The 12476-nt window shown below is 50.1% G+C and overlaps 1 protein-coding gene across 1 annotated transcript; it reads left to right on the top strand.

Moving 5' to 3' along the window:
- Positions 1-1274: 1274 nt before the first annotated feature.
- On the top strand, positions 1275-10140 carry RBP4 (retinol binding protein 4). Its single transcript, XM_069460860.1, has 6 exons — positions 1275-1359; positions 1469-1597; positions 1705-1841; positions 2008-2114; positions 7875-8087; positions 9837-10140. Exons 2-6 carry the CDS (start codon positions 1487-1489, stop codon positions 9872-9874), a joined length of 606 nt encoding a protein of 201 aa, XP_069316961.1. The 5' UTR covers positions 1275-1359; positions 1469-1486; the 3' UTR covers positions 9875-10140.
- Positions 10141-12476: the final 2336 nt, after the last annotated feature.

The following is a 12476-nucleotide window of genomic DNA, read 5'->3' as shown; positions in this document are numbered from 1 at the left end:
AACCAGGCAGGAAGTTATAGGAGGCCGAAGGAAGCCACAGGTGTCTTTTCAGGGGCTCAGAAGCAGCCACTGTCGTATATATAAAGGGCTGGTCTGAGGACCAAACAATTCCTTTTTGCTTTCCTGTTTGGCAGCCACCTTCCTCTTTCCCCACCTCCTCCTATTTCAGGTCTGCTGCTGCAAAACGGTCCAAGTTCATCTCAGTTCTTTCTAATTTGGGCCATGGAGATACAACTGATACTGTATGAAAGGAATCTTAACAAAAGATATTTCTTTGCCGCATCACTAATTCTCACTCAATCAAAAGTTGCATCTTCTGACTGCTTTGATCAGAGGTGTGGAACTCTAACTTTGAATGGTAAGAGAAAACACATGGTCAGTAGATCGTGCCATTACGTAGGCAAAATATCTAAACTAGTCACAGCATTTTGACTTAATTGGCCATTGACGTTATAGAATCTTGTTGACTCTCTTCCTTTGTCCACTCCTCAGCCAACTCACCTTAGCTGTTTTGAAAACAAAACTCCAATATGGCTTTGAAATAAAACTGCATCATAAACAATTGGTAGGTGTTTTTCAAAGTGGTTTCAGAGAAGTGCCACAGGGTAAGTAGGCGACCACCGAGGCTGCTAAACTATTTCCTGTCCTGACCAGGATTGCGTTTCTGGAGAATATTTAACAGGGAGGGTTTTAATGCGTCTAAGGATGTTGAAACTAAAGAACAAATATTGACCAGAGGGCACGACGACTCTCCTGAAAGAGAGTAAAATACAACCTTTATAAAATGAAAAACTACTTGAAAGAATTATTCCAAAATCCCTGCACAATTGGCCCTCAGAGGGCGGAGGGGCCAATTGGCATGGCCAGGACCAGGGCACACGCGCCAGGAAGCATCGTAGATCTCCTCGCTCTGTGAGGCCACCGTTTTCCCGCCAGGTCGACTAGAGCCTCTCCCAGAGCAACTGGGCCCGGAGGCCACCCCAGGCCACAGCTGGCGGCCGCTGGCACAAGTGCTGGGTGACTGGGCCAGGGCTTGGCCCCAGGCTCGCCGCCGCTGGAGAGTTTTGGCTCCGCCGAGGCCACCCCGCGCGGCAGCTGCTCCAAGCCCGGGGCTGCCTTGGAAGTGAGGCCGGCCCTCGGGGACCCTCCCCGCGCCGGGCGGCGGTGAGTCAGGGCGCGTTGTGCAAGTGCTGGCCGGGCCAGCCCGGCGCCTCCCCCTCGGTCTTTCACCCCGCGCGGTTACGAAAGCGCGACCCCCTCCCCGCCGAGCTATAAAGCGGCGGGGCGGCGGCGGCGCGCTCGCCTCCCTCGCTCCACGCGCGCCCGTACGCGGCGGCCAGGCTTGCGCGTCTCCCCGTGGTGAGCGGCGGCCGGGCGGGCCTCGGGCGGGCGGCGGGGTGGGCTGGGGGCGGCCTGGCGGGCCCGGTGGCCCCGCTGCCTGGCGCTCACGGCGGCGCGTTCCCCGCAGGGCGGACTCCCGGGCAAGATGAAGTGGGTGTGGGCGCTCCTGCTGCTGGCCGCGCTGGGCTGCGGCCGGGCGGAGCGCGACTGCCGGGTGAGCAGCTTCCGAGTCAAGGAGAACTTCGACAAGGCTCGCGTAGGTATCGGCCCGGGGGCCCTGGTGGCCCGGGGTCCCCGTCCCCCCTTCCCCACCGCCGGCCGTGCACCCCAGACACCAGACCCCTGCTCTCATCCCTTTCGCAGTTCGCTGGGACCTGGTATGCCATGGCCAAGAAGGACCCCGAGGGCCTCTTTCTGCAGGACAACATCGTCGCCGAGTTCTCCGTGGACGAGAACGGCCAGATGAGCGCCACGGCCAAAGGCAGAGTCCGTCTTTTGAAGTCAGTGACCTTTGGGCAGCTGCGCGCGTGCTTTGCGCTCCAGGGGCCCTGGGCGCCTGCCTGCTGAGAGCCAGACCCTGACTTGGGAGGGAAGGGAGCCCCCGGGGTGGATGGAGAGTGGAAGCCCTTTGCCAGGCTTGGCTGAGGATCCCCTTGGCTTTTGCAGTAACTGGGACGTGTGCGCAGACATGGTGGGCACCTTCACAGATACGGAGGACTCTGCCAAGTTCAAGATGAAGTACTGGGGCGTTGCCTCCTTTCTCCAGAAAGGAAGTGAGTAGTCAGCTCAATGGAACTGTCTGGGAATGGGGGCCATACCTGGCCAAATCGCTGGGTTTCTTCTCCGGTGACACCCTTGGGAAGAATAGCCTGCGGGAAGGTCTGTAAGTGGCGGGAACCCTCAGCACCACCTGAGGTTGGGGGGCGCCATGATCGGTAGAGCTAGCCTCTCCTCCCCATCTCCCCACTCTCTGCCTCCCCTCTCAAGAAGCCTTTGTCCAAGCTCAAAAGGACCTTTGTCAGGTGCCATCTTCCCAGCCAGCCACTGTGCCAAGGTGTTTCACCTTCTCTGTGCTTTCCCCTCCTGCCTCCCACATCACCTCTCCACTTGGTTTTGAATTTCCTCCTTGTCTTTGGAATGAATCCTGGAGACAGCTTGACTGGGGCCTCAGCAGAGGCTGAGAGACACCCACCCAAGGGTGGAGGGAGCACTGTGCATAGAGTTGGCTCACTCCCAAGCGCTCTGCCTGCCCATGCTGAGATTCTCAGCCAGGCACAGTGTTCTGAGTGGCAGTGGCCTCTTCCCTGTCCTCCAAGCACCGAAATTCAGATTGGGAGTGGAGGTTGGGGGTGGGGGGTGTTGAGGACTCTTAGAAGAACATCCTAGAACTTGGCCTAATCGTGAGAACACAATATGTACGTGCTCTTTCTACCTTTGCCCCCCATTTCTCCTGAGTTTCAAATCTGGAGTCTACTTGGTAGCTAGAGAATGATGGAGGCCAGTGGGTAGCTACCACAGAATCTTAGAGAGAGAGAGTTAACCCTATGAAGGAGATTCAATATGCAGATGAATAAACGTAAGGCCAAGAGAAGGTAGTGCTTTGCCCAAGGTCATGCAACAAGTTTGCGAGAGCCAATGTCAGAAGTTAGAGGTTCCACCTCCCAGGCCAGGATTAGATGGCCCTGAACTACAGGGACTTCTAGTACAGACCAACTTTTATAAAGTATTGTGTGAGCTCTCCTGTGACATAGGATCCGGGGGCTCTTCATGGAGACTCTCTTCACCCGGTGATGCAGGGCAGAAGTGTCCTTTATGTAACCCATTGCTCTGTACACGTGGCACATACTCCTTGACTTCCTCTAAAGTTGTGTGTTGGATGAAATTTCATTTTTTAAAACCAAATTGCATTTTCAGTTTGGATTTACATTGTACAGATGAGATGAAGTTGCTACACTAAATGGGGAAAAGGTTTTATCCTTAGAAGTAATAAAAAATTATTTCAAATAGTGCAGCAAAACTTTTCAAAGTGATTCATGTAGAGTAAGAGGTATACTTTTCTGATAATGGATTACAAAAATCAATACCAGAGGTATAAGACCACTAATTTTTGGAAAGTGAAAACACATAATGCTCTATGGCATTTTGAGATATGCTTCTTAAAGGACCAGAATAGTTGGGGGTGCCTTTAGGAACAGGGTCGGGGATGACCCAGGGAAGAGGTAGGATTTTGTCTCTTTCCTCCTTCTCCCCCTACCAGACCAGATTAGCTCTGCTTTTGCCTCTTGTATATTGGCATTTTTAGCTAGGATTTCATTTGGAGGAAAAGCAAAAGTATTGAAATCTTGAAAGTGATTGCTGTGATATTAAGTGAGATAACTATAATATGGAAGCTTCAGGATAAATTCCTGCTTAGGTTACCTTTGAGGAAAGAAGCTGTGCAGTGTAGTGGTTAAGCATGCCCGGTTAAAATTAGACAGCCAAAGTTCAAATCCCAACTCAACCACTAACTGTGGGATATGTTCCTGAGCGTCTCTGTGCCTCAGTTTCCTCATCTGCAAAATGGAACGATCATAGCACCTACCTCATGGAGTTGTGTAATGAGTACATAATGAGTTAACATGGAGAAAGCACTCAGAACAGTGCCCAAGACATAAGTTCTCTGTTAATGTTTGATGTTATTGCAGCTTAGTTATGTCCCTGGTCATCAAATCACAGCTTTCGATTCTGAGTCTGGAATGGAACAACCCATAGAGACCACTAGGTTCAAGTCTCCCATTTTACAAGTGAAGAAACTGGGGCCCACATTGGAGAAATGACTGACCTGGGAACACACAACTGATTAGCAGCACTTGGTGACACCTCTTAGCCCCTAAGCATGTACAAGGCCATGAACTATTCCTCTGCTTTCTGAGTAGCTGGCAAACTGTAAGACTTGATGCATCTACCTTCCTCTATTTTACGTGCTTGTTTGGGGGTCTTCTTTACAAAACTCTGCTTTCATTCCTTGTGTCAATTTCTTCCTTGACCTTCCTTCCTTGACCTTCCTTGGTCTTGCTTTAAACGCTGACGTGGACAGGCGGATTTGAAGGCCACTCAGAGAGCTGCCTGCATTCTCAGTCTCTCCCTGCTCCTCCCACTGCAGCTCCCCGAAAGATATGTTTTAAATGAGGTACACTTAGGGACAGACATTAACTCAGGGGCAAATGCTCATTAAATTTGTTGTCAAATTATTAAAAAATTAAATGTAACCCCTCTCTGCAGTTGAACATGATATTTCTGTGTTAGCAGACTCTGTTATGGCTTGCTGCCCCGGCCATGGGCATGCTTGGCACTGGCCTCCTTCCCTCCTAGCTCTGCTGGCAGCAAGCCGGATGTCTCAGGGGTTAGGGATGCTGCCATTGTCAGGTTTGGGTTGAATACAGGCGAGCCTCTCCGAAATTCGATTTCCTTAGCTGTGACATGAGGATAAAGAATAGTTCCTATTTCCTAGGCTTGTTGGAAGGACTCATTAAGGTAGTGCATGAAAATGCTTAGCCAGCTACACAATAAGTACTCCATAAATATTAGCTATGATCATCATTGTTTTGGGCCCTCCCGGAAAGACATGGACAGACTCTCCTTTTGTCCTTCTCCCAGATAAAGTGTCACTCTACTGGTCAAGGGGCCCTTCCCTTGTCAGGCCTAAAAATAACACAGGCCCGAATGTCTGCATTAGTGTTTCACAAAGTCAGGGTCCCTGGACCACCTATATCTAAATCAGCTGGGGGGGGGGGCTTGTTAAAAAATGCAGATTTCTGGGCCCAAACTCAGACTTATTGAATCAGAAACTCTCGGGATAGGGCTCCGGAGTCTGCATTTTAAGTATGCTCCTTGAGTATGTTCCTTCTGCATAACGAAGTTCGAGAACTGCTGGTCTAGATAATTCAATCCAAAGGTTAATCTTGGCTTACTCAGGCATCAAGACCTCGGATTCTGCTCAGTTTGCTGGGACCTGGTGGATGATTTTGATGATTAGTCAGAAATTAAACCTCTCGCCTGGCTGGCTCAGCTGGACTCTTAGGCCTCAGAACCACAGGAAGCTTCTCACCTGGTCTTGTCACTTTAGATGATTGGAGGACACAGGTCTAGGGAACTGAAGGGACACATTCCAGGCCCACAGCAGTGAGTGACAGATCTTCAGGGAAACCAGGCCACCGGAGACAGCTCCCTCTACCAAGGGTTTTCTTTGGGTTTTGGACTGGCAGTCTAGACCTCTAAACCAGTCTGTGTGGGTAGACTTTACCTGTGTGTAGACGCAGCTGCTGTGTAACCCCACTTCCTGGGTGGTAGAGGGAATCAGGGGCACTCTCCCCTCAGCTCCACTGCACGCAGTTAGCTGCTTCTGGAAATGTTTGGGGGTGTCTGGTTCTCCAGAGGAATCCTGCCCAGCTGCTGAGCCTGGAGAACTGATCTCATTCTTTCTAGCAGTACCAGGCAGTTCCTCTTCTGCAAATACTCTTACAAGGGAGAGAGGTTGCTACGATTGAAATTCTTCATCTTTGAAGTAGTCATCCAAAAGAGCCTGGAAATTAACCAGACCAACTTAGGCCTTCTTTTAAAGTCAAGAACAGTAGCCAGTTTTACTAATCCAAGCATTGAAAGTTACTTAGTTCCTATGGCAGAAATCACACTCTGGCAACAATTTTGGAAAAAAAAATTTTTTTAAGCTGCAGGTTTGCCAAGCTAATAGCTTGAGTCCAGGTAACATTTCAAAGGCGAATGTTTTTGTGTCTGAGGGGCAGGCTCCTGGGGTGTCTGCAACCAGCACAGTGATCCCCATACCCAGGGAAGAAGTGACTTCATCTAGGGAAGAGGAAGACTCTGCCCAGGTGCTCGGAAGCCTGGAAGGGGAGCCGGTGGTTAGGGTGAGGCCCAGCAGGCGGCCTGGTGGCCTTTATTCCTGGCCTTTCTGTGAATAACTTTGTGGTTGCTGCTGAGCCGTCATCAGTCTGGAGCATCTCCCCCCCCACATCCCTGCCCGGGCTCTGACACTTACCCTGAGACAGCCTGGGTGGCACAGCAGTGGCTCATTCTTCCTCCTGGCAGGCCTGGGTGAGCTGAAGACAGGGGCTCCACACCCGCTCCTGTGACAGCCCTTCTTCAGGCCTGGGTTTGGGCTGAACCGCATCCTAGGTGGCACTTCAGGAGTTCTCAGGCACACCCAGAGGTCACTTAGGGTGCATGTTAGATGTGGCCTTACACCCTCTAATGCCAGGGGATCCAGGCCCCTCTGTGTTCCTCAAACTGGGGCACTACATAGTGTAGATCACCCCTTGCTCCAAGACCTGGGCATGGGACAGAGACACAAAACCTCCAACCTTCCCTTTACTTGCTGTCTGGAGAGGATGCGGGAAAGGGGTTAAGCACGTGGGCTCTGGAGTCACACTCCCCAGCTTGAATCCCAGTGCTGCCCTGCTTTTCTTGACCCTAGGTGAACCATTTAATGACTCTGTGCCTCAGTTTCCTTATCTGTAGAATAAAGGATGTGAGAAATAACTGTGAGAACATGTGGAAAGTGTCTATACAGCAACTGGCACATAATTACTCAGAAAGTCCCAGCCCCGGTTATATGTTGACAGGAGGTCAAATTAAGTAGAGGTGTGGTCCTTTTGTCTGAATAAGGGTATTTGGATAAACCTGAACCCTGTTCTTTCTCCGTGGCAAATTGCTGGCCTACATTCTTATTAACATTATTTCCCCTCCTGCCTCCGTGGATATTTTTACCACCTTCAGTTAAACCTGTTGTGCATGGCTGACATCTCAGCCTCGAGGAATACATATAATCTAAAGTCTTCGACGGCTTGACTTTGCCTCTATCTGGGAGCTGTGAAGAGTACACGCTCTAAGAGGAATATCTGATGCCAGATGGTGGGCACCTTATGCCCCCAAGGCAAAAACTCCCCTCTTGCCAGCACGGAGAAGTTAGTAGAGTTACTATGCAGGAACTAGGTGGGAGTCAGAGAGCAAGACCCCAGGAGCAGCATGCGCTGGTGGATTGAGGGGCAGGAGGGCAGCATGGTTAGTGAGACGTGTGGGAACCGGCCGATAGAGATCACTGAAAAAGATGCATCCTCATGTTGGAGGTAACATAAGCGGGTGGCCACCAGATATTAGCCCCAAACACACAGCTATTATTGGAGAGCAGGTGGCTAAGACAACAGGAGAAAGGTGTATCCTGTGGTTTTGATGGGCCCACATTCTCGGTGGTTCTTTGGAAAGATGCCCTCACATTTATCGTCAGGGTGAGAGGTAATCATTGCAGGGAATGAGGTCCCCCTGACTCCAGGACTTATTTCTACAAAGGAGAACAAGATCCTCTCTGATTTGCCTGATTTTATAAACCTGTCAGGATTCTCTATAGTCTCCTGCTTCCTAAGGAAATGATACCAGTTTCAGGAAGTTGCTGTGTTCTCGGGCCTGGCAGTTGGTTTCCCTGAACTCTTAGTCCACTACCGGAGTGGCGCTGATGGGCACCGTGGCTCTCTGGCTTGCAGACGATGACCACTGGATCATCGACACGGACTACGACACGTACGCCGTGCAGTACTCCTGCCGCCTCCTGAACCTCGACGGCACCTGTGCTGACAGCTACTCCTTCGTGTTTGCCCGCGACTCCAACGGCCTGCCCCCGGACGTGCAGAGGATAGTGAGGCAGCGGCAGGAGGAGCTGTGCCTGGCCAGGCAGTACAGGCTGATCGCCCACAACGGTGAGTGGGGAGCGGGCACTGCCTGGCTCGGGGCCCACATGCCAGTGCAGTGCGTTTCGTCTGCACTCAAGAGAAGGCAGGGGGTCTTAGGGGCCCCCTTCTGAGGCCATGTCTTGATCCTTCTTGACCACATCTTTCGCTGGCCTTATCATAGAGCTGATGCAGGAGTGGGCAAAGGCCTTTGTCCAAAACCCTAGCACTTTTAATGAAGTAAAACTGCTGCTGCAGTGGATACTCTTTTTTTATTCTGCTACCTTAGGCCATTTCTGTGGTTACCCCTGACTACACTGTCCTGAAAAACCATTTTGACTGAATTAATAGTGTTTGGGGGTTGAGTAGCCCAGCAAAGAGATGGGCCGCTCATGTGGCCATTGATGAAAAAACTGAAACAGAGACATCAACCTAGTGAGCTCAAAATAGAATGATTCAGCAAACGTTCTTTTTTCTATATGAAACCAAGTAACCATTAAATTAACTAGCTGGTTTCCCTCACTTGGGTTTTTTGAGATCCCCTAGAATAACCATAGGATCTTTTGGTAGCCAGTTACCCTTGTCTGATCTTGATTGAAAAGCCAGGAACATTGTGGAGGAAAGTGCCCCATCTGGTTTGAATGGACACTCGCTTACTCCTATGGGAAACTGGGTTTCAAAGTCCAAATAGGGTAATGCTAAAAGGCAGGAAAAAGGGAAGATCTACCTGACCCGCTACACCAAGCAGATATGAACTCAGACCAAAACCATAAATAAGATCTGGAAGCCTCACCCGGGGGGCAGCCTAAACGAGGGGCTGGTGAGGATTTCACCGCAGCTGGGCACATTGCGGAGGCCTTCCCCCACATTACCCCACTTAGTCATTGGAAACACCTTACAGAGTAGATACTGTTATTATCCACATTGTGCTGACGAGAAAATGGAGGGTAAGAAAAATTAAGAAAGTTGCCCAAGATCTTCAATAGGTAGCTGAGTTGGATGCAAACCTAGAGTTTTAGAACTCTGAAGTCCCTTGGGGCACCAACTGGTGACACATGACATGAGACATGGTAAACACTTTAAAACCACCAACAGGCTGGGCTCAGTGGCTCACACCTGTAATCCTACCACTTTGGGAGGCCAAGGTAGGAGGATCTCTTGAGGCCAGGAGTTTGAGACCAGCCTGACCAAGAACGGGACCCCATTTCTACAAAAAATTAAGAAAAAAATTTAGCTAGGTATGGTGGCATGCCTGTAGTCCCAGCTACTCGAGAGGCTGAGGCAGGAGGATTGCTTGAGCCCAGGACTTTGAGGTTGCAGTGAGCTCTGATGACGCCACTGCACTCTAGCCCAGGAGACAGAGCAAGACCCTGTCTCAAAAAAAAAAAAAAAAAAAAAAACACCAAAACCACAAACAATGTGGCCAAGGTCAGGCTGACTTGGCCCCTACTTCCTGAAACAGGAGAATGAGTCCCCCAACACTCTGAAACACAGTGAGGCAAATTTAAGAGAAATAAAAGGCAGCACTGTTTCCTACAGCAGATCCTATTCCCTCAACCCCCATCGCCCCCAGAGAAATTCAAAGGGTTTCAGAAACAGCCCTGAGGGCGTTTATGAATTATAACCACTTCACACTTTAAGAGTTGCAATCTGCTGTGATATATTTGCATAAAGCAACATCTAAATGAAGCCAGCTCTAAGGCCATTGTGATATTTATTATCTACATAAACACTGAGTCCATCTTTTTGTCATTAATGGCTTTGTTTTCTATATTTCAGGTTATTGTGATGGCAAATCAGAAAGAAACATTTTGTAGCAACATCAAGGATGTAAAGTTTCATTTGAAAACTTCTGATTTACTCTCATTCCGCCTTCAACTCTATTTATATTAGGAGTTGATTAGCCCCTCTTCCTCGCCTTGCGTCAGCACGCACGAAACCTTCAGTATATGTAAAGATATATGTGGGAATAAGTGAATCTCTTTGCAGTCAAATGTATATCTTTCCGGAAGTTTCTTAGGGATCATTTGAGGCTTAGGATTCCAGACTTTGATTCATTAAAATATAGTCATCCATTTCCTATGATTTGAGTTTTTATTTGTGTTCACATCTATGTCAAAAGTAAGAAATCCTGCAGATGGGCAGTGTGGTGCACTTTGCTTTTATCTGCCCCGAGGGCATGGCTCTTTCTGACCTGTTCTAGTGCCTAATCTCCATTACTAGAGACTGGCTTCTCCCAACTTCCGGAAAACGGGGTTTCCTCATTAACCTGAGAGGGCCTTAAATGCCAGCCTGGCCAAAACACTGAGGCCAAAAGGGGAAGTGAGGCCAGCGAGCCCAAGGCCTCAGGGGGTCTGAGGCCTGTGATGAGGTGGGCAGGATTTGAGAGGCTGAGATCCATGGGTCAGGGTGCATTCTAGAAACACCTCCAGCCCTTCACTGTCGCCAGCATGCAATTCACTGCCTATTTCAGGGGTGGCCAAAATGTTGAGGGAGGCCTCTGATTTCCCTGGAGGAATTGGGAGATGGGGCCCTGGAAGCCAGGTATGTAGGAAAGAGCTCAGGCCCTCCCTACCTAGAGTGTGCAGGGAGGTGGGGTGTGAGTAGCCGGGACTGGGCAGAACACCAGTGTCCTTCACCATCAGCAACATGTGTGAACTGTGGTGTCGAAACTCATGCAAAGACACATGCCTCAGTTTCCCAGGGGTTCCCAGGAGCCTCTGTTTCTCATCTTGAAAAAAGAAGCAGGCTATAGTACCAGAGGTCTTGGTTTTAAGTCAGCTCATGTATATATTAGCTGCGTGATTTGGGGCTGGTTACATGTCTTCTCTGAGCCTCACTCTTGTGAGATATGGAGAAACAGGCCGTGCCCAAGGGGGTGTGGTGAGAATTCAATCAGGTGGTGCCTGCACTCTCAGGAGCTGTCCAAGCTGCCGATGGCAGGCTGAGATCTAGGAAATGCATCAGGAGTGGGGAAGGGCTCACAGATCTCTGCCTGGGTGCTGGCACATCCAGGGGCCGTGGGAGGCTCCTGGGTCCCTCACCCCAGTGTGCCTTGTTCTCCACAAAAGAGAGAGGAGCCAGGTGGCCACATATGGAAAGTTCTGCCTTTCACTCAGGCTGCCAGAGCCTGGTTCAGAGACCTGTAAGGTGCCCACACCATCACTTCAAAAAACACCTTTACTATACCAAATCTGTTAACCAATGTGAACAGAAGACCCTTGTCTGTCCTTGAGCTTGTGATCACCGTGAATCTTACTTCAGAAGCAAGCAGCTCCGGAAGCTGCACGAACAATGGCAACCACTGGTGCCCATTTACTGGGCAACAAAGATTTGTTGAGCACCTACTATGTGCCAGGCTCTGTGCTACTGCGTGTTCCAGCCATTGGCCCAACCTCCACTTGTTGGCATGTCCCTGTGTTTAGTCTTTGGCTCTGGATTCTCTCTCCATTCTCACCCAGGGATATTTTGTAAACCATAGGTCTGAAAACACCATCCATATCTCCAAACAACTTGGCCCAAGCTCCACATCTGTGCATCCAACTGGCTATTCTACTTGGACATCTCACTGGGATTTGAAACTTATATGCTCCTAATGTAACCCTTCGCTCTGCCACCCCCAGTCTTCTCTCAGTCTTCCCTATTCTTGTTGCCTGCTCCACCCAATGTCAGGCTAAAGCTCTAGGAGTCACCCTTGAATCTTCTGTTTCCCTTACATTCTACCAATTCCATCCTTTCCATCAACAGATCATCTTTGTGCCACCTTCCCAAAGGATACCCCCAAATCATTTCTCACAATACCTCACTGATGCCACCCACCTCCAAGTTCCCCATTGTCTTGTTCTACCTCCGCAGCTACCTAACTGGCCTGCACTTCCATTCTTGCTCCTCAAAGTCTATTCCCTGCACAGCAGCCAGAGTAATATTTGAACACATGCATCAGGTCATACCAGTCTCCAGCTGCAAACCTCCAGTGGCTGCCCACTGAACATAGAATAAATTCCCTACAGTGCCCTCCCGGGCCTTACGTGCTCTAACCCTGTAACTTTTCTGGCCTCTATTGATGGGCTCCAGCAGGTCACCCTTGTCCCAGCCTCAAGGGCAGTGCCTAGTGCGAAGGAGGCCCAGCCAACAGCCTGCTCTGCCTGGCTTACAGCACTCTTGCTCCTGTCCCACGGGCACGCCGGCCACCTTGCACCAGCGTCTGTCCTGCCTGCAGAGCCCCTTCCCCCAGATTCTCATGGCTGGCTCTTTCTTGTTGCTCACCTTTCTGACCCCAATGTCACTCCTCAGAAAGGTCTTCCCAGACCCCTCTCCACCCCATCTAAATTACCATCACCACCATAGCGCCCTGTCCCGGTTTCTTCAGGGCGTTTACTCATTCTGTGATGACATATTGTTTATTGACTTGTGTTTGGT

The sequence above is a fragment of the Eulemur rufifrons genome, chromosome 28 (genome assembly GCF_041146395.1).
Source record: "Eulemur rufifrons isolate Redbay chromosome 28, OSU_ERuf_1, whole genome shotgun sequence".
In the NCBI taxonomy this organism is placed as follows: Eukaryota; Metazoa; Chordata; class Mammalia; order Primates; family Lemuridae; genus Eulemur; species Eulemur rufifrons.
Note: the sequence above shows the minus strand (reverse complement) of the source record. Positions and strands in the feature narration are given on the sequence as shown.